The following is a 22,275-nucleotide window of genomic DNA, read 5'->3' on the forward strand; positions in this document are numbered from 1 at the left end:
AGAAATAATAATAATAATAAAACAATGAAAGAAAAAAATGTCTTGATAATTACTAGTGATTGGAGTGGGAGAGTTGGAAACAGGAACGATCAATAGTTGGAAAATACACCTTGGTCATAGAAATGAAGTTGGAGATTGCATGATAGAATTTTGCAAGACCAATGACTTATTTATTACAAATACCTTTTCTAAACTGCATAAAAGGTGACTATACACATGGAGTCCTGGTGTGGCGCTGTTGGATAGATAATCACTGGACTGCTAACCACAAGATCAGTGCTTCAGACCCACCAGCCATTCCTCAGAAACATTATAAAGGGTTGCTATGAGTTGTAACTGACTCTACGGCACTTGTCAATAACAATAATAAACCTGGACCTCACAGGCATCAAATTGACTACATCTGTGGAAAACATGGTGGAAAAGCTAAATATCATCAGCCAAAACAAGGCCGGGGGTTGACTGTTGCAAAAACCATGTGGGAGCCTTGTCTGACTGTCCCTGGCTTCACAAGGGGGATAGAGAATCAAGCTCAAAACCAGCCCAAGGCTGATTCCTATGCAGAGGAGGTCGAACATGCCTCCATCTTACAACCTTCTTTACCCTATTCTGACACATACCATCTCTCCTACAGCACTCTCTGATTCATATTTGGCTTCAATAATCCATTGCAGTGGCCACACAAAACTAATAACAATACTCAGATTATGGAGTTTATTGGGAAAGTGAAGAGGTTACAATTCAGGATGGAAAAAAAACAACAACTCAGGATGCTGTAGTTTTCCAATCAGGAATGCCTCTTTGCCATATTACACAGACATACCTCATTCTTATCTTTACCTTCTCAGCCATGTGGGCCCTTGGCCTCTGCTCTTGGTTGGGCAAGTGTTAAAAAACTCTTTTAACAAGGTTGTGAATGCACAAAGGGCACATTCTGCGAGCTAGCCTTCTGTCCATAGGCACTCAGCTTTACTGGGTCCAAGAGCCTAGAGCTCTCAGCTGTTCAGTGTCTACATCGCAGACCACTGTCTTTGCTGTGACCACTCTGCTTGGTAGGGATCTCATGCTCCAGTCTTGTTCTTCATTCTTGATGGTCCTGGGATTGTCTTTTTCCTGCTTCTGAGATGGCTCCTTTTAAACTTGTTGGATGGCAATATTTAACCATTCCCATCCTAAGAGTCCATATACCTTATTTGCATGGTACCATCCAATCACTTAGTGGGAATTAAGAAGATGTTGGATAGAAAAGTCATATCAAGTTTAGGCTGAAGCTAAAGAAAATTAAAACAAGTCCACAAAAGCCAAGATACGACTTGAACATAACCCACCTGAATTTAAAGACCACCTCAAAAACAGATTTGATGTTAGACAATGATGACAGAGGAACTGAAGAATTGTGGGATAACATCAGGAACATCATACAGGAAGAAAGCAAAACGACATTTAAAAGAATGGAAAGAAAGAGAAGACCACAATGAATGTCAGAAGAGACTCTGTAACCTGCTCTCAATTGTAGAGATGCTAAAGTGAATGAAAGAAATGACGTGAAAGAGCAGAATAGAAAATTTCAAAGGGCAGCTTGAGAAGACAAAGTATTTAAAAAAACAAAAACTGCAAGGACCTTGAGTTAAAAAACCAAAAGGGAAGAATGTGTTCAGCATTTCTCAAACTGAAAGAACTGAAGAAAAAATTCAAGCCTTGACTTTCAGTATTGAAAGATTCTATGGGCAAAATATTAAATAATGCAGAAAGCATCAAAAGAAGATGGAAGGGGAGGACACAGAGTTACTGTACCCAAAAGAGATGGTTGGTATTCAGTCATTTCAAGAAGTAGCATATGATCAAGAACCTATGGTACTGAAGGAAAAAGTCCAAGATGCACTGAAGGCATTGGTGAAGAATTGTTGTTGTTGTAATGTGCCGTGGAGTTGGTTCCGATTCATAGCAACCCTGTACAGGATTTCCGAGGCTGTAAATCTTTACGGGAGCAGAAAGCCTCATCTTTTTCTCGCAGAACAGCTGGTACGAACTGCTGACCCTGAGGTTCGCAGCCCGATTCATAACTACTATGCTACCAGAGCTCCTTTTGGTGAAAAATAAGATTCCAGTAATTGATGGAATACAAATTGGAATCTCTCAACAAGCTTATGTAGTACTGGATGTGTTCACTTATCTGTGCCAAGAAATTTGGAAGATAGCTGCTTGCAAACAGATTGGAAAAGACCCGTATTTGTGCTCATTTCGAAGAGAAGTGACCCAACAGAATATGGAAATCATTAAACAGAACAATATCATTAACATCACGTGCAAGTAAAATTTAACTGAAGATAATTCAAAAATGGCTACAAGAGTACATTGACAGTGAACTGCCAGAAATTCAAGGCAGATTCAGATGAGGAAATGGAATTAGGAATATCGTAACTGACATCATGTGGTTCTTGGCTGAAAGCAGAAAATACCAGAAACATGTTTACTTGTGCTTTATTGACTACGCAAAGGCTTTCAACTGTGTAGATCATGACAAGCTATGGATAACATTGTGAAGAATGGGTATTCCAGAACATTTAATTGTGCTCATGAGGAACCTATACATAGACTAAAAGCCAATCATTCAAACAAAACAAGGGGATTCTGAACGCTTTAAAATTAGAAAAGGGATACATCAGGGCTGTATCTTTTCACCGTTCGTATTTAATCCGTATGCTGAGCAAGTAATTGGAGAAGCTGGATTATATGAAGCAGAAGGTGGCATCAGGATTGGAGGAAGACTCATTAACAGCCTACAATATGTAGATGATACTTACATGCTGGAAGGGAAGAGGACTTAAAATACTGATAATGATCAAAGACCACAGCCTTCAGTATAGATTGCACCTCAAAGAAAATAAAAATACTAACAAATGGACAGATAAATATCATGATAAATGGAGAAAAGATTGAAGTTGTCAAAGATTTCATTTGCTTGGATCCACAGTCAACACTCTTGAAGCAACAGTCAGGAAATCAACTGATACTTTATATTAGGCACATCTACTGCACACGCCCTCTTGCAAGTGTTCAAGAGCAAAGTTGTCAGTTTGAGTACTAAGGTATGCCTGACCCAAGCCATAGCATTAAAAAAAAAAATTTCAGTCATGTTTTCCTCTGTCTGGAGATTATTTGCTTCTTGTCATATGTCTTTAAATTGGATGGTATAGGTTTGAAGTTCTTCAGTTGTTGGGTACCTAAAGTTCTACATGCCCACACTGGGTAGAATACTCAAATTTGTGATAACCTGAGGCTCCACAAGCTGACGTGAAGGAAGCCATATTTTTAATAATAATTTGTGTTTTAAACATTGCCATTTATCTCAACTTTGGCCCTGGGCTGTCAAGACCACATCAGGAGCATCATTTTTTGGAGCTAGATGCCTTATTGCTCAAGCCATAGCATTTGTAATAGCTTTGTATGCATGTGGAAGTTAGGAAGACCATAAAAGAATTAATGCATTTTGAGTTATGGTGTTGGAAAAAATATTAAAAGGACTGCCAGAATAAGAGCAAACACATGTGTATTAGAAGTACAGCCAGCATGCATGCTCCTTAGAAGCCAGAATAGGGAGAGTTCATTTCTCATACTTTGCACATGTTATCAGGAGGGATCAGTCCCTAGAGAAGGACGTCATGTTTGGTAAAATGGAGGGTCAGTGAAAAAGAAGAAGACCTTCAGCAAGCTCGATTGGCACAGTGGTGGGCTCAAAGATAACAGTTGTCAGGATGGTGCAGGACCAGGCAGTTTTGGTCTGTTAACATAAGAGCGCTGTGAGCCCAAAAGTCTACATAGCATCGAGTCGGTTCTGACCCACAGCAACCCTGGATAGGGTTTCCGAGGAGCGACTGGTGAGCTTGAACCACTGACCTTGCAGTTCGAATGGCTTTGCAGTCCGGCGCATTAACCCACAGTCCAGTGCATTAACTCCTTATTTATTTTATAAGCCTACAAAAAATTTTAAAAATTATGTAAATGGTGTGGCACTGTAGGGTAAGCACTGGACTCTAGCCACAAAGTTAAAAAGGTGCAAACCCACCAGCTATTCCTTAGGAGCCCTATACATGGTCACTATGAGTCAAAACCGACTCAAGGATACTTAACAACATGCTAAAATTTGTATTCCTGTTGTGGTGCTGTAGCTATAAGGTAGGCAGTTCAAACACATTACCTGCTCCTTGGAAACCTTATCCAACTCTTTAAGAGTTGGATGTGATTCCTTGATACTTAACAACAATTCTAAAACTGCTGACATTTTAATTATTTATTAATGTTTTAGTGTGTGGATTTCGTTGAAATCAAATTATACAGTATTGTTAACTCCTGACATTTGTTAATGAATGGGAACAATTATTTAAAGAATTATAAAATTAAATATCACAACAGTTAATCAGCACTTACCTATAAATACATTTAAAAATTTTTGTTGTTGTTGTTAAGTGTCGGTTTCGACCCATAGCGACCCTTTATAGGGTTTCCAAGGAGCTACTGGACTGCTTGCAGTTCACACAGCTTTGCAGTCTGGTGCATTAACCCACAGCACCACACCAGGACTCCATAAATATTTAGGTATTTTTAAATGACCTAAATAGCAGCAGGAAGATGCTTAATGATTAACTTTATATTTTCAATCATTAGAATGAATAGTGGGCTATTTGAGAATTTAATATGATTAAAATCACAGAGAATAGTATAATTAACTGTATATTTTTGTTATTTAAGCCTTAGAAATAGAATTTTGTAGTACTAGAATTGCTCTTCTACATTCATTCTTCTTTTTAGGTTTAGGAACTGATTGTTTCTAAGTTAATGTTTGAATTTTGTTTCGTTTACAGGGAGACATCTCCGCATACATTTCAGTTAGACTTATTCTTCAACAATGTAAGCAAACCAAGTGCCCCAGTTTTTGATAGGTTGGGAAGGTATGTACTTCCTAAATATGTTCACCTGAATCTCACAAGTTCATAAGGAGACTCTATTTGTTCTTTTTTTTCTTTAAATACATATACATATGCATATCTGGTGGCAAACCCAAGAGCTCAGGGTTTAATTTACCAATTTGCGATGTTAAAGGAATGTCAAACTCCTAAGGATATGAGTTTATATACAAAATAAAAAATTTCAATTTGTGAAATAGTAGTCATATTTTGTTCGCTTTTCACTGGTGCTTGAATTTCTTACACATAGCAATTTGATAATAACCTTCTAATTTGGAAAAAACTTGGGTCTTGAATCTTGTTTATACATATATAAAAACACTAATATTTTGTAATTTTTACATTACACTATAAAATGTAAAATTTCATAGCCACATATTTTATAAAGTGAGAATTTGTTCATACATGCCCCTTTTTGGATTCTTTAATATGTATATTAAAACTACTAGTTATTGTGATGTCTACAAACACATAGACTATTGAATAAGTTTTATAACTCATTTCTAAAAATACTTTAAAGGTAGTTTAAAAATGAAAACACTTTGTCTTTGTCAAGAATGAACAGTATAGACTGAAGAAATTTTTATTGATCTTTTTCTCATTTCTTAATGTGTTGTTTATAGTTTTATGTGTTTTTTTTAAATGACAGAAAACGTAGATAATCTGAAGCAGCTTATTTTTTTTTAAACTGTATTGTGAATCGAGTGAAAGTTAATAGAAAAGATCATCAGCTTTACTTTCAACCAATCATACATTTTGTTTTATCTAAACAATTATAATCCCCTCCCTGCAACAACAGTTATCCTGCTTCCTCCCCATGGTTTCCTGTTTACATCTTATTTTTCACAAATCAACAGAGCAAAAATATTTGATGTACACATACAAAACAAAAAATATTTGTGTTCATTTAAATGTCCAAAGGATATATTTTACAAGCCAGCAGCCTCCTGCCTGCAGGCACACAGCCTTTCTCAGTCCTTGGGCCTAGAGTCCGCAGCTGCTTCCCTTTCAGCTGTAGCTGCTTTTGTAGGTAAGATATCACACTCCACTCATACTCATGCTTTTCCTTCTTGATGGACCTGGTGTTCTCTGTTTCTGAAATGAAAGATTAACTACTCCCCACTTTTAATTACACATCTTCTACAGTTTTAGTTGTGATGATCACAATTAATCCTGCCACCTATTACAGTTGAATTGTAAAATTGTATCAGCATCATCCACCATCCCCTTTCACCAGATCCATCTGGAAAAAAGGAAAACTATTCAGTGGGAATTCTACATTACTTGCCTTGTTATGTAACTAAGCACACTCATGAAAGCTTGTAAGCTAGCCACTTAATGCCTTTATAGCTTCCCACCCTCCCCTTTTTTTTTTAAAGCTTTTATTGTGAATTGAGTGATAATTTACATGGGAGAACTTCGGTTTTGCACTCATCCTGTCGTGTTTTGTTTTATTGCAATGACTACAGTCCCCTCCAGGCATCATCGTTTAACAGTATTTGCTTCTATTCCCTCTGCTTTTGGGGTGTTTTTTTGTTAATGTATGAAAGAGGAATATATAGTCATTTAAACAACCAACGTAGTCCCCCATTTTGAGAGCCGGTGTCTAAATTGCCTATCTCTATCAACCCAGTGCACTGAGAAGACAAGCTTGGAATGAAGAATTTTTCCATTTCCATTTTGTTTGGAATTTTGTGAAGCAGCTATTTTTAAATAATTCAGATGTTTTTCTTTTTTCATTATATACATGATAAATATAAGGAGCTCTGGTAGTGTAGTGGTTACAAATTGGGCTGTGAACCTTAAGGTCAGTGGTTCGAAACTACCAGCTGTTCCACTGGAGAAGGATGAGGCTTTCTGCTCCCATAAAGATTTACAGCCTTGGAAACCCTGTGCAGGGTCACTATGAGTCGGAACGGACTCCAGGCACATCACCACCACCACATGGTAAATTTAGAGTTTTAATTTTGGTCCTAGTATACATTTTTAAAGTAGCGTCTGGATGAGGTAATAGTTAACATGCACTACTGCTAATCACATCCTGGTATGGCACTGCAGGACTTGGTTGTAATAATGCGATGGACTGCAAAGTTGGTTTGAACCTTTAGGTCAGCAGCTCCAGCTCACCAGCCACTCCTTGGAAACCCTATACATGGTCACTGTGAGTCAGAACCGACTCTGTGGCACTCACCACCAATAACTGCTAACTGGAAGGTTGTCAGTTTGAATCCTCCCAGAGATACCTCAGAAGAAAGTCCTGTTGATATACTTCCTGTCAGCCATTGGAAGCCCTATGGAGCATATGCATTCACAGTGACTCCAAGGCAACTGGTTTAGTTTGCTTTTGGAACATTTAGTGCAAGGGTTCTCCACTCTATTTGTGCATTAGAATTATTTTGTGATGCTTTTAAAGAAATACTGATGCCTAAACTCACCAATTGACTCAGACTCTCTTCGGGGATATATTTTATACTTCCCTTAAAAAAATTTTTTTGGCAGTCAAATTAAACCCAAACTTTTATGCCTTTTTAAAACAACACAAAAGTCTAGCTTTTGATTGATTATATATAAATATTTGAACCTAGAAAGAGTTCTACATGGTCTGTCATGCTAAGTGTTTGTGCTTACGTATTTATTCATTGCTGCTCTTTTCACAGCCTGGATTATGATGAGAATACTTCCATCATCTTTAGACCCAACTCAAAGGTAATTATGGAAGTCAGTTTTCAATTTATCCTACTGTTTTGTTTTTAATCTGTATTCAAAATTTTAAATCCAAATAAACCAATGATATAGAATGTCAGTCAGTCAGAGTTTTACAGATGACCGTTTTTTGTCTGATTCTTCTTGGATGCAATTAAAATGGAGTAAATACATTACAATGTCATTCTCTGCTTATAAACTTCTTTCTTTCTCTAATAAAATACTGAAGATTGGAAGAATGCCTTCTTTTCATTTAGTTGGGCAAGTTTATAAATCCAAAAATGCAAAAATAATAGTGGTCTAGTGTGTGGTCCCCTAGGAACCCTGGTAGCATACTGGATTAAGCATTGGGCCACTAGCTGCTAGATTAGTGGTTCTGATCCACCCGTCATTTTGCCAAAGGAAAATGAGAATGTCTGCTTCTGTAGAGACTCCCAATCTGTAAAGCTTTTCTGCCCGTCCGACATGGTTGCCATTATTCAGAATTGACTTAGCTGTAATCGGTTTATTTATTTATTTACTTTTGGTTTAGTATATGATCTATAGAGTCCTGGTGTGGCACCGTACGATAAGCACTGGACTGCTAACCACAAGGTCAGCATTTCAAACCCACCAGCCTTTCCTTGGAAACTCTATACAGGCTTGCTATATGAGTCTGAACTGGCTCGATAGTGTTTAACAACAATATGATCTATAGTATGGGATGATCAAATGATCCTCCTTATCTATTTATCTTCCTTCCAGAAGTCTCATTTCCTAAGGATAATGTTGAGCTTTTCTTTTGGTCTCTAGTTTCTCTTTATAATCTAGTAGCAAAATAATAATTTCTTATTGTGCCTCTAGAAGGTGTACCAGTACTATTTATGACTTCATTATTATCTTTACCAGGGTCTTCTGATATTCTGATTTTCTTGTTTGTTAAAATGGAATGATAATATTTGTTCTGGCTAGTTGTGATATCTAGAGATTAATGTATATATATTTGAAAACCATGAAGTTGTTACTTTTATTTAATAAGGAAATATTGGAGTTTAATGGCATTGGTAAAGACTATGACATTTTTTTGGAGAAAATTCCTTTTTAAAACAATTTGTTTAATGCATGTGTGTGTGTACCTTGCTTTTTAAATGTACTGTGTGTATATAAATTATACTTCCATGTGTGAGTTGATCATGTAAGAAAAATGCTGTCTAATTTTATATACATAAGACTGGGTACAATTTGTGCTTTCATGGATAGCCATGAGCTCAGTACATGTTGAGGTTTAATTTATTAGTTGTTAATAACTCCCACTTAATTTCATTTCCATTTCTCTGTGCTTGGTTTGAAATCTGGTTATACTTTTTGAACACGGTTGACAAAAAGTTTGGGGCTAGGGAGATTTCGTTTCTGAACACATTTAGTTACAGTAATTGGAGGACCATATAAAAGCTGAGCCTTTGAGTTTTCACAAATACTGACTGGTGTTTTCATCATGTTTTTAATGATTTTAGTTAAATCTCAAACCAAACTAATTTAGTGTCAGCTTGCTTCTGGAATATTAAGACATTCATTTGAAAGATTTTTTTCCCTTTAAAAATCAGGTGAATACCGATGGTTTGGTGCTAAGAGGCTGGTATAACTGTCTGACACTGGCAATATACGGATCGGTTGATAGAGTAATAAGTCATGATAGAGACTCTCCACCGCCTCCACCTCCACCTCCGCCTCCTCCCCAGCCACAGCCAAATTTGAAAAGGAATCCAAAACATGGTGAGGGTTTTAATGACTTTGCCAGAAAAATGTCATTATTTTTGGAAAAACTAATACAAAGAGCTTTTTGAAATTGCTTAAAACTTGATAAAACATCTCATAGCTTACCATTCTTTGTAAGTTTGTTTTTATGTTAAAGTGGTTACATTTTTATTTTCTCCTTCAGAATTCTTTTAATTATCCCGAGGTGTTTTTTTTTTTTTTTTATCCATTTACATTAATGATAATGCAACCCAGTGACTTTTTATGATTCACTATGAAAATTACTATCAGAAGAATTGAAGGATAGTGTTTGATATATATTTATAGAATATTGATGTTAATGAAGTCTTTTTTCAGGAGTGAATTTCAGATCTGTTTTGATATATAAATATTAGTGCCGATTTTCCCTACTTTTGAGAACCTTTTGTTCATTATTGGAGATAGGAAAAATAGAGCATTGATAAACTTCACTGGCTTTCCTTCTGTGAAGCAGACAACTTATAATTGAGAACCCTAGGGAAAAGCATTTCAAGTTATGATTAGTATTTTATACACGTAAGTAAAATGATCTGCATTTCTCCTAATCCGGATAGAGTGGTACGAACTTTCTCTCTGATGTTAGCCATACGTTGTGTTTTCATTTCTTACATGTTAGCTACTAACAGAAGGTTGGCATACAGACCTGTCATCTGCTCCACAGGAAAAAAAGATCTGGTGATACGCTCCAATAAAGATTAAAACAGCAACCTAAAAATCATACCTGTTGTCTGTTGAGTTTGATTCCAAAGCATAATGATCCTATAGGAACTGGCCCACAGGGTTTCTAAGGTTATAACCCTTTATGAAAGCAGACTGCCAAATCTTTCTCCTTCGGGGTGACTGGTGGGCTTGAACTGCCAATCTTTAGCCATTGCACCCCCAGGATTCCCAATAAAGATTACAGCCTAGACATTCCTATGGTGCTGTAGGTTACCTGTGGGTCAGAATTGATTGGAAGACGTACCATCTCCACCTCCATCACAACAAGTATAGTTAATCTTTTCTTTTTCTTTTGATTCATGATTCTTCTGTTCTCATCTGTCTGTTTTAAATTTTATTTTTTAACCAGATTGTGAGCTCGTAAAGGACAGGGAGTATTTTCTAGTTCTGTCTCTAGTCTTTGGAAGTTCCTGGCATATATAGTTTATTCAGTTAAATACACACACACAAACACACTTATTTTTTTGGAAAGTAATTATAGATTCATAAGATATTGCAAAGAGAAAGGTACAGGGAAGTCCAGCTACCCTTATCCCAGCCTCCTCCAATGTTAACATCTTTCATGACTGTAGGACTGTATCAAAACCAAAAAATGGACATTGATATGATCTGTAGCATTTACTCAGACTTCACAAACATCCACTCATTTGTGTGTGTAGCTCTGTGCAGTCATGTGTCATGTGTAACTGCATAACTACCACCACAAACAAGATATTTGAACTGTACTACCACTGGAGGACTCCCTGTGTTCCTCCTTTATTACCACAGCCACTCATCTACCCACCCCTAACATCTGGCAACTACTTATTTGTTCCCCATCTCCAAAGTTGCTTTGTACATTTGTGTACTTCTTGCATGAAAGTAAGTCTTTGTTTCTCTGGGATAATGACCAAGAGTGTATGCATTATATTTTGATAAGTGGAAAGTCAAAAGTTCAAACTTTCAAATGTATATTAATTAATAAAAATTAGATCTCTGATCAAAACATTTATTATCAAGAAATTAGAAGATGAAAAATTCATGATAGAAAGCATTTTTGACATACATTCATTTCACTTTTCTTTAATAATTTTAAAGTTTCTTTTCTGTCTAATTAAACTAGCTGATGGGGAGAAAGAAGATCAGTTTAATGGAAGTCCCCCAAGACCACAGCCAAGGGGACCAAGAACTCCTCCAGGACCCCCCCCACCTGATGATGATGAAGATGATCCCATTCCTATGCCAGGTATATATAAAATCAGTGTGAGTTTCTGCTCCCTCCCTTGGTTTTTTTCCTAACAATGCTGTTTTGATTGATAAGTGCTATTGAGTCATTTTGACTCATAGTGACCCTGTATAGTGTTTCCAGGGAAAAAATTAGATACTGGTAATTAAAGTTTGCCTATTTTACATACTGTACAGTATTTCCTTTGTGCTTTTCCTTTAGCAGTTTTCTTGTTACAGAAAACTGGCTAATTCATTTAAGGCTGTGCCAACATTGCTTTGATAAATTAAATGGTAATGTGCTATAGTGTTATGTATTGTAACAGTGAACACTAAGCAGCATGTTTTGAAAGAGGCAGAAATCCATATAGTTAAAGTTAATTTGTTGTTGTTAAGTACCGTAGAGTCAGTTCCGTCTCCTGGTGACCCTGTATAGGGTTTCCAGTAAGCAGCTAGTGAGTTTAAACCACCAACCTTGTGGTTCGACTTTGCAGTCCAGTGTGTTAACCCACAGTGCTACATCAGTACTCTAGTTAGTTAATAGCCAACAATAAAAATTTAGTTTATGGTATTGGAACATAAAATAGTATTTTTATTAATTCACTGTATAAAGTTACACAGTGTAGACTCAACAGTACAAAATTGCCTTCCTTTTTTTGTAACTAAGTCATTCAGAATGTCATGAAGTAGTTAAACTATCCAATCTTGCATCCTCATGTTATTAAAACCATTAAAATAATTTGTGCCTTAAATCTCCATTTTTCAGCGTCAGGTGACAAAGAAGAGGATGCTCCTCATAGAGAAGATTACTTTGAGCCCATTTCTCCTGATCGGACTTCTGTTCCTCAAGAAGGTCAGTATTCGGATGAAGGAGAAGTAGAAGAGGAACAGCAAGAAGAAGGAGAAGATGATGAAGATGATGTGGATGTAGAAGATGACGAAGATGAGGATGAGGATGATCGTCATACAGTAGACAGTGTCCCTGAAGAGGAAGAGGAGGATGAAGACGAAGAAGGTGAAGAGGATGAAGAAGGTGAAGGTGGGTTACATTGATTAGGACTTTTGGCCTAAATTATGAGAACTTAACTGTTCGTAGAAAGAATTTATAGCACAGATAAATGGGTTTCAAGGAACCTGAGGTGGGCAGTCATAATGTAGCTGGGCCTAAGAAATGACTAGGAGTGGAAACTACCTTTTATCTCTGTTTTATGTGTCAACTTTATTCTGTCAGCTAGCTCTATTTATCCCACAGCTTTACTCTCTGTTTAATCAACTAGCTTAATGTCTGGTGGTATGTCAGCCCTATTTTCCATTTCCTAGGGGAGAGATTCTGTCTGGTTTGCTAAGATAATGAGTTACCCCTTAATACCATCATTTTGGGTCAGGGAAATAGTATCATGCAGCAAATACATGTTGGTAAATGAGTTGGAGAACTAGTTTCTGAGTAAAGGAGTGGTATAAGCTAGGTAGAGACCCTAGAGATGTCTGTCATCTAATGTTTCATCAAAGTGTTACATTCTTTATAGAAATGTAGAAAAAGAAACCTTATTTACTTATGGATCTATTCCTTTAATTTGGTTGTATTTTTCTTTTGAAAGAAAAAAGAGATAGTCAAACTAATAGACCCTTAATTGGTTAAAGAAATGTCATGTTAATACATTTATGCAGAATGATGGAGAATATGGCTTGCCTTTTTTCTACCATAGCGAGGATTCCTCATGAAGATGACAGTTATTTTAGAATCACCAAGAGCCTTTTAACAAAATATACAAATAGATTGTTGAATGATATTTTAAAAAACATAACAAATTTTATTGTGCATTGAGTGAAGGTTTGCAGAATACTTTTCTTAGCTTCTCCCGTTTTCAACAAATGGTCCTTCTTAGATTCACTGTTTGACCAGCAAATAGCAGATACATTTTGGGCAGGCAGTTTTTCTTAGAGAACATTTTTAAACAATGTGAGAGATGAGAGCCTAATTCATTTGACTTGTACTAGAAGGCATCTGCTTTATCTCAGAGTCGAGTCCCTTTCGGCTCTTATCTTTTCAAATATAAGTGTAATATTGCTAAGGCTGAATTATTTTGAGCAAGTAATGTCCAAAAAGGGCTTAAAATGGAGGAATGTTCCAGAAACAATTTTCTTAGGACATAATGGTCCATTGGTGTCTTATCACAGCTAGGCAGTAGTTGTGTTAGAAACTAAAAACATATTTCTGTTTTATTTAACATAGAGGAAAATACTGTATGTGAATCATGATAAGAACACTTTGGGCAGAGTTGAGCATTTTAAATGAACAGAGTTCCAGGAAAATATAAACACACTTGGGAAACTATGTAACAGATAAATGCAGAGAAGTAAAATTTCAAAAATATAAAATTATTATTATTAATATATTTTTTTAAAGTTAGAATGTTTTTGCTGGAAATTTTTCGTTTGGCCTTTAAAATGTATTTGTAACTGTAAAAATCTTTGTTCTCCAGTTTTAAAATTTGCCATACTATCAAGTAAGCAGTTTTTTCATTAATCAAAATTTATGCCTCCAACACTTCTGTAATATTTAAATATTATTCAAACAATTTTTCAGGGGATGATGGTTATGAACAAATTTCCAGTGATGAAGATGGAATTGCTGATTTGGAACGTGAAACATTCAAGTATCCAAACTTTGATGTGGAATACACTCCTGAAGATTTAGCTTCAGTTCCTTCTATGACATATGATCCATATGACAGAGAGCTTGTGCCACTTTTATACTTCAGTTGTCCATACAAGACTACTTTTGAAACTGAAATCAGTAGAATGAAGGATCAAGGTCCAGATAAAGAAAATTCTGGGGCAATAGAAGCCTCATTGAAGTTAACTGAATTGTTAGATTTGTATCAGGAAGATAGAGGTGCAAAATGGGTAACAGCTTTAGAAGAAATTCCAAGTTTAATAATAAAGGGTTTGAGTTATTTGCAATTGAAAAACACAAAACAGGACTCCCTTGGTCAGTTGGTAGACTGGACTATGCAAGCTTTAAATTTACAAGTTGCGCTTCGCCAGCCCATCGCCTTAAATGTCCGACAGCTCAAAGCTGGGACCAAATTAGTGTCTTCACTAGCAGAATGTGGGGCTCCAGGAGTCATGGGACTGTTACAAGCAGGAGTGATAAATGGATTATTTGAGCTCCTGTTTGCTGATCATGTCTCATCTTCCCTTAAGTTAAATGCTTTTAAAGCTTTGGACAGTGTCATCAGTATGACAGAAGGAATGGAAGCTTTTTTAAGAGGTAGGCAGAGTGAAAAAAGTGGCTATCAAAAACTTCTGGAGCTCATACTTTTAGATCAGACTGTCAGGGTTGTCACTGCTGGTTCAGCTATCCTTCAGAAATGCCATTTCTATGAAATCTTGTCAGAGATTAAAAGACTTGGCGACCATTTGGCAGAGAAGACATCTGTTTCTAATCACAATGAACCTGATCATGACACAGATGCTGGTCTTGAGAGAACAAACCCAGAGTATGAAAATGAGGTGGAGACATCTATGGATATGGATCTTTTGGAATCCTCGAATATAAGTGAAGGGGAAATTGAAAAGCTGATCAGCCTCTTGGAAGAAGTTTTTCACTTAATGGAAACTGCACCTCATACAATGGTCCAACCGCCTGTTAAGTCTTTCCCAACGATGGCACGTATTACTGGACCTCCAGAGAGGGATGATCCCTACCCTGTTCTCTTTAGGTAAGAGTAAATTGTTTGCGGGAAATATATTTCATAGACCTTTGGAGGCAACTTCATGCAGTTGCTTTTGTTTTTTATCTTCCTGTAGGTAGTAATTAATACATGTTTATGTAAGATACTTACCATTTCAAAATAGATATTCAGTAGTGAACCTAACAAGTAGGTTACTACTGTGGGTGTTAGCTCCTTGGAAACCCAAACAGGGTCTCTATGAGAATTGACTTGTCGGCACTTAACAACAACAACAAGAAATCAACAACAATACTTGGGTACACGTTTATAAGCCAAAATAAATTAGAAACTGCTGGGCTCCTTCTGGGAATGGCATAGGAAGGAGATAGCTGTTCTGCATGAACACATTTGTGAAAGGGAAGTTTGAAAAGCTTGTTAGTCTCTTGGAAGAAGATTTTATTACTTTTTACATTTTAATTTAGACTTAATATTTACAGTCTGGTCAAAGATATCTATAAAGTTCAATTACCACTTGTTTCTGTTGTCAACATCTCTAGTATTCTGTTGATAAAATCATTGTTGGGCCCAGTACCCACCCTAGGCTTTTTTTTGAGACTTTATTTTTTGGCATCTTGCCTATATTATCAGGAGAGTGACTTTTGGCAGGGTTTGGAAAGATTGAGTTTAAAGTGATGGCAAGAGTCTGAAATCCTGAATTAGAGAGCCCAAAGGCCACGCTGATCTTTGATGATTCACAGGACTCAGCATACATATGTGCACACAGCTATGATTTATTCTAGAGAAATAAGTGCAGGATACAAAGCATAATATGCAAAGACAAAATCATGTCCAAATTTACAGAGTTAATCTCCCCGTGGAGTTAACAGACCATGCCTAATTCTTCAGCAATGAATTGTGACAACATGAATGAAATGTTGCTCCCCAAGGATGCCTGAAGTAGTGCTGTGGGTTAATGCACTGGACTGCAAAGTCGGTTTGAACTTCAAGGTTGGTGGTTCAAACTCATCAGCTGCTCCTTGGAAACCCTATACAGGGTTGCTATGACTTAGGACCGACTCAATGGCACTTAGTAACAACAAGTAATATAATTGGAGTCCTGGTGTGGTGCTGTAAGATAAGCACTGCTAAACACACAAGATTGGCCAGCTGCTCCTTGGAAACCCTGTACAGAGTTGCTATGAGTTGAAATCAACTCAAAGGCGGCTAACAACAACAAAAAGTTTTAGGTGCCAGAATTTGACTCCCAGAAGGAAAACAGGTGTCAGCATAAACCATATTGTTTGCATAAACGATTAAGGCACATTGAGCTGCTCTTATCAAGTAGGATGGTGAGAATACCCCAAGTGCCAACCTTGCAACTACTTTTCAAGCAGTCTGAAGCTTGCTATGTTAATTGTTTCAGCTTAGTCCTTAAGGTGGTTGAGAATGTTCTTATAGCTAACTGGAATTTCGTTTTCTTGAGGGTTCTATTTGCCTTTATAATAGTCACTGGGTGTATTTATTTTCTTGAAGTAGAAGTCTGAGTATAACCAGTTTGAAGAGGCACTTTTAACTTTTGATTGCAATAAATTCTGGTCTTTCATCGAGTTCTTAGTAAAATTTTACCAGATGATTATGGAAGCTGTTGTATAACCCACTTGCACTGACTATCCTTTAAAAATATGAAGGGGAGGGATTAGCAATTTTAATAATTTTATACTCCTTAGTATTCAGAAAGTTAATATGCTTCTTAACTCAAAATGAGCCAATAAATTGACATTGGCTAGTCTTCTCATCCATAGAAATGAGGACAATAAGTAGTATGATGGGAAGATTAAATGTATACTATATCTAAAATTCAGAAGTCCTGGTAGTGTAATGGGCTATGCATTTCACTGCTAACCAGAAGATTAGCAGTTTGAATCCAACAGTTGCCTCACAGGAGAAAGAGAAGCTTCCTGTTTGGTAAAGATTTACAGCCTTGGAAACTGTACAAGGTTGCTACGAATTAGAACCAAACTCGACAGCAGAAAGCAGTTTTCTCTTACAGTTCAGCAGTTTTTGACAGATTTGTTTTCCTTCACTGAATCTTGGGGATGGAAAATTTCGTTTTGTCTCTTTTCAAGTTTCACTTGGAACAAGTTGATTTTTAGAAAGTATTTTAAACTATCAGGACCTATAGGTAAGGAAAACCTTAAAGGTAAATAAACACATGTCCAAATAGATTATTAATTACATTTCTGTATATTTTGGTGTATTAGGTAAATTCAAACTTTCCCCTCTAAAACTGCATATACTACAAAGTGGATCTTGCATTAGATCAAAGTGCTGTATGTGGTGGCGCTATTTCAGCATTGAAAATGGATAATTTGATGTTTCCTCCCCTAGATATTATCAATTCATATATGTAACTTATTATATCACTTTCTTTTTCCAGTTTATATACTCTAGTTTTTCTGGATAAACAAACTCAGATATACTGATTTGCCATGAGTAGTGTAGACCATGGTGAAAAAGAACATTTGATAAGTGGCCAAGGAATATACTCCAGATGTGAAGCCAGAGTTGACTCTGAAAAGAGAAAGCTTACCAACAGTTGTCTATTGGATATTTACTGCATCTTAGCTAGGAGAAAGCCTCACATGACTTTCACTTTTCTTTGGCCCAGTGGAAACAAGACTTACTATAAAAACATAAGTTCAGTTAAAGCAATGTATTATTTTTTTAACACTTTTATTGTGAATTGAGTGATAGTTTGCATGGCAGAACATCGGTTTTGCACTCAGTTTTGTTTCATTGCAATGATTACAATGCCCTCCATACACCATTGGTTAACAGTATTTGCCTCTATACCCTCTTTTTTGTTTTTTTGATGTACACAAAACACAAACATGTTGTTGTTGTTAAGTGCCATGGAGTCGGTTCCGACTCATAGTGACCCTGCACAGGGTTTCCAGGGCTGTAAATCTTTACAGGAGCAGAATGCCTCATCTTTCTCCCGCGGAACCGCTGGTGGTTTCAAACTGCTGACCTTACGGTTCACAGCCCGATTCTTAACCACTACGCTATATTCATTTTAATGATTAAAAGACACATTTTACAAGCCAGCCTCCTGCCTGTCGGCACACAGCCTTTTCTCTTTCCATGGGTTTAGAGTGCTCAGCTGCTCTATCTCTCCATGCCATCACCTCTGCCTCCATCTCTGGTGTTGCTGCTTCTCTGGTTAGGACCCCACACTCCAATCATGCTCTTTTCCCTTGATGATCCTAGGGTCCTTTGTTCTTGGAATGAAAGTTTAACGGCTCCCCCCTTTTTGTTGCATGTCTTCTATGTTTACAGTTGTAACAACTGCAATTAGTCATGATAACAATTACTATTGAATCAAAATATCCTATTCCTATCCTCCCCTATAAAGCAATGTATTATTGAGAATGACTATGACCATTAAAGTTTTTTCTCTTTTCCTTTCCAGGGAATAATGAGTAAGAGTACTTTGGACTGCCTTTACTTATCAATTAAACTCTTCCACAGGTATCTTCACAGTCATAACTTCTTGGAGTTGGTTACCTTGCTTCTGTCAATTCCTGTAACAAGTGCTCATCCTGGTGTGCTACAAGCCACAAAAGATGTTTTAAAGTTTCTTGCACAGTCACAAAAAGGTCTTCTTTTTTTTATGTCGGAATACGAAGCAACAAATTTGTTAATCAGAGCTCTGTGTCACCTTTATGATCAAGATGAAGAGGAAGGTCTCCAATCTGATGGTGTTATTGATGATGCATTTGCCTTGTGGCTACAGGATTCAACACAAACATTGCAGTGTATCACAGAATTGTTCAGCCATTTTCAGCGATGCACAGCCAATGAAGAAACTGACCATTCAGATCTTTTGGGAACCCTTCATAATCTTTATTTGATTACTTTCAATCCTGTGGGTAGATCAGCCGTTGGCCATGTTTTCAGTCTTGAGAAAAATCTCCAAAGTCTCATTATGCTAATGGAGTACTATTCCAAAGAAGCCTTAGGGTAATTTTCTGATTTCTTAACATTTTCATTATGTTAGAAAATTAGACCAGTAGTGTCTTAGATTTTTTTTTTTTTGGCTTAGATTTTTAAAAGAAGATTTTGCTTTGAAAGTAAGAACTGTATTTGTGGTTTTTAATACTTCTAATATAACATTAATTATTAGAATGACAAATAATTTCTAAAATATAGACTATCGCTATAAAACATTGAGGATAGGTGGCTCTTTTAGGAGTTGTTTCTAGTTCAGATTGCAACCGTAGTAACCCTACTGATTTAGCTCGAAGGAAACCCTGGCCTAGGCACAAGAACATACACCTGAGAATATTGAGTATTAGGCAATCTTTTCTCCTTGCCTTCTAAGCTGTTCATGGTGCTCTGGCCTCAGATTTCTATGACTGAGAGGAACTGGAAATGATCATGGTTTTGAAGAGCCTGCCCAATAAAACAGAGAATTTTAGTGTATGACAAGAGGGACTTGCTCTCTTCCTGACTCATGTCACACAAAGCATTGACATCTAGATAACTTCTCCCACATTAGGAATTTTTAATGACTCCTTGAGTTACAGATGTCCTTTGGGAGCCTTCTGAAAGGCAGCCAGCAGTAGCGTCTATGCTGTGCTGTGTCTTGCAGTTCTATAAGCATGTGATGATGACAATAGATTAATTCATTACATTTTTCATATCCTGAGTGGGAAAACATTTTTAAATGAGACCAATGAAGTGTAGTTACTAATCTTTCATTGCTAATAACGTACGCTTGTTAATATTGTTATTGATCTTATTTTTAATAGTATTTTACTTTCTATTGTAACGCACATACCATAATTTTATCCAGATAACATGCAGGCTATATGTTTTTTACAAACAACTCCCTAGCACATTAGTTTCCTACACACAATGTTACACACTATTCATGTATACTCCTTTATACCTGAGGACTCCTGGTGTGGCTCTATAGGATCAGAACTGGACTGCAGACCACAAGGTTGGCAGTTCAAACCCACCAGTACTCGTTAAGCAGTATTTTCATGTGAATTGGATGTAAACTCTAAAGTGCTTCTTGGCCTTCAGGAAGTTAGTCATGTTGTAAATTTCCTGATCTCTTTAAAACTAATTAGAAATGTTAAATCGTTCCTGAAAAATTGTTTTTGTGGCAAAAACATAAAAATCTTATTTTGTTTCAGTGACTCCAAGTCTAAGAAGTCAGTAGCTTATAACTATGCATGCATACTTATTTTGGTGGTGGTTCAGTCTTCCAGTGATGTACAGATGCTAGAGCAACATGCAGCATCTCTCTTGAAGCTTTGTAAAGCAGATGAAAATAATGCTAAATTGCAAGGTATGGTACCCCATATTATTTAAGCATGTGTGATAGGTGGTTGTCTAGAAAGAGTTTTAGGAAATTGTTGAAAGTAACTTTTCTGGAAAGTTACAGAATTTGGTGCTGAAGTTTCTAATCAAAATGTAGTGATCAAAAGATAAATTTAAAAGTTCAGTTTGGGGTATAGAGTTTTACAAATGTATGTTTTGCTACATTTGCATTTCTAAATTTAACTTAGAAACCCATTTATGGTTAATTAACATACTTATTTTGTCCTTAAAAGTGAAGAGTCGTGTATTTGAATATTTTTTAAAATGTCACTCTGTCTCAAGTGAGGTTTATGGCAAACCTTTTGATGTTTTTAGGATATCTAATTACAGTATTTAATATTTTACTTTGGTTCCTAGATTTCTGGCTTTTATTGAGCAGAAAATTGATAATATTGAATAAATATTATAAAAAATACTTTTACATATGGCCTTTTTATTTGTAATCCTAATTTTTATCTGTAATATCTCTAGTAAAAGTAGGGTAATAAACTTCCCAAAGTGGAAATAGATTTTGTCTGAAGTATGCCTTTATAAAAGGGGACACAAAGAATCTTTAAAAGTATTATTGGTGTTTTACCATTTATTCTGGTGATGGATGCAAAGGTGTTTGTTTCATTATTATTTTATTTCTTTCATTTGAATTCTGAATGTATGAAAGAACACATTTTTAAATGCATAGGAGAAAAAGTTTTGTGCATCTGTAATCCCCACAGAGAATTGTAAAAGCAAGAAAAGACAGCTCTGGGACTGATAATAAAATTCTTGTAGTTTTCATTCTTTTCTAGAAACTGTTTTTGTTTTGGTTTGGTTTTGGGTTTTTTTTTAGATAAGTATAGGTGTTACAGCACAGTTTCTAGGAGAGTTTTGAGTTCACGTATAATAAATGTGTTTTTCCCTTTTAATTTGGATTTATAAGCACTGTATGCTGTCATTATTTTAGGGTGATCGCATTTTAATTTTTTGAAGACAAGTTAGATAATTGACAATTTAAAATTCATATTAAAGGAAAGGAAATTCAGCGAATGTCCTTCATGGACTCAGTTAAGAGTGGTCACTTCTAAAACTGATGATCTGTGCTGTAAACTTTCACTAAATTCATAATGAAAGCATTTAAAATAGATAAATAGATAGATAGATATTAAGAGTGGTCACTTTGTATTTCTGAACCACTATAGCCGGGCTGCATTTACATTTCATCTCAATGCCTGTTTGAGGGATCAGACAGAAGTTCATCCTTTTATGAGATTTCAAGTATTGAAATTAGTACATATTTGCTAAGTTGGTGTTTTGTTTGTTTTGAGAAAATATTATAAAGTCTTTTATTTTAAAATACTATATTTTACATTTTTTTTGTTTTTAAGAACTTGGCAAGTGGCTTGAACCTCTGAAAAATCTTAGATTTGAAATTAACTGCATCCCAAACCTAATTGAGTATGTTAAACAGGTAAGTAAAACTACAGTTCATTTTATAAAATGATATTGTAATTTGTTGTAATAATGCATTAAATCATTTGTATAGATAATACAGAAATTGTTAACTTGGTATCTACTAGATTTTATGGATGCAGATTATAGTATGGTTGTAGATGTGTGTATGAGTTCGTGTGTGCATATATATACATGCACATAACTGAACTCAACTGCTGTATTTACTTTTTTCCCCTTAAATGAAAATGTCATCTATCATACTGATAACATTTATGAAAGTATTTTGAAAATTATATCCTGTGTCTATGTAGTATTTCACTTTAATTCATGAAAAAAGAATTTCCCTAAAAATTAAATATAGGTGAAAATTGATAGAGTAAATTTCAGATAATTGCCTTGGAGATGGTTCTGTT

General features: G+C 36.0%; 1 protein-coding gene across 1 annotated transcript in view; it reads left to right on the top strand.

Moving 5' to 3' along the window:
- Positions 1-22,275, top strand: part of KIAA1429 (KIAA1429 ortholog) — a 59,308-nt gene that overhangs the window by 11,842 nt on the left and 25,191 nt on the right. Inside the window, exons 3-11 of the mRNA XM_006859214.1 lie at positions 4,863-4,949; positions 7,622-7,670; positions 9,251-9,419; positions 11,263-11,385; positions 12,130-12,402; positions 13,951-15,088; positions 18,572-19,063; positions 20,248-20,402; positions 21,796-21,878. Coding sequence (XP_006859276.1) covers positions 4,863-4,949; positions 7,622-7,670; positions 9,251-9,419; positions 11,263-11,385; positions 12,130-12,402; positions 13,951-15,088; positions 18,572-19,063; positions 20,248-20,402; positions 21,796-21,878 — 2,569 coding nt within the window. The remainder of the gene's footprint in view (positions 1-4,862; positions 4,950-7,621; positions 7,671-9,250; positions 9,420-11,262; positions 11,386-12,129; positions 12,403-13,950; positions 15,089-18,571; positions 19,064-20,247; positions 20,403-21,795; positions 21,879-22,275) is intronic.

This window comes from Chrysochloris asiatica, unplaced genomic scaffold (genome assembly GCF_000296735.1).
Source record: "Chrysochloris asiatica unplaced genomic scaffold, ChrAsi1.0 scaffold00031, whole genome shotgun sequence".
NCBI lineage: Eukaryota > Metazoa > Chordata > Mammalia > Afrosoricida > Chrysochloridae > Chrysochloris > Chrysochloris asiatica.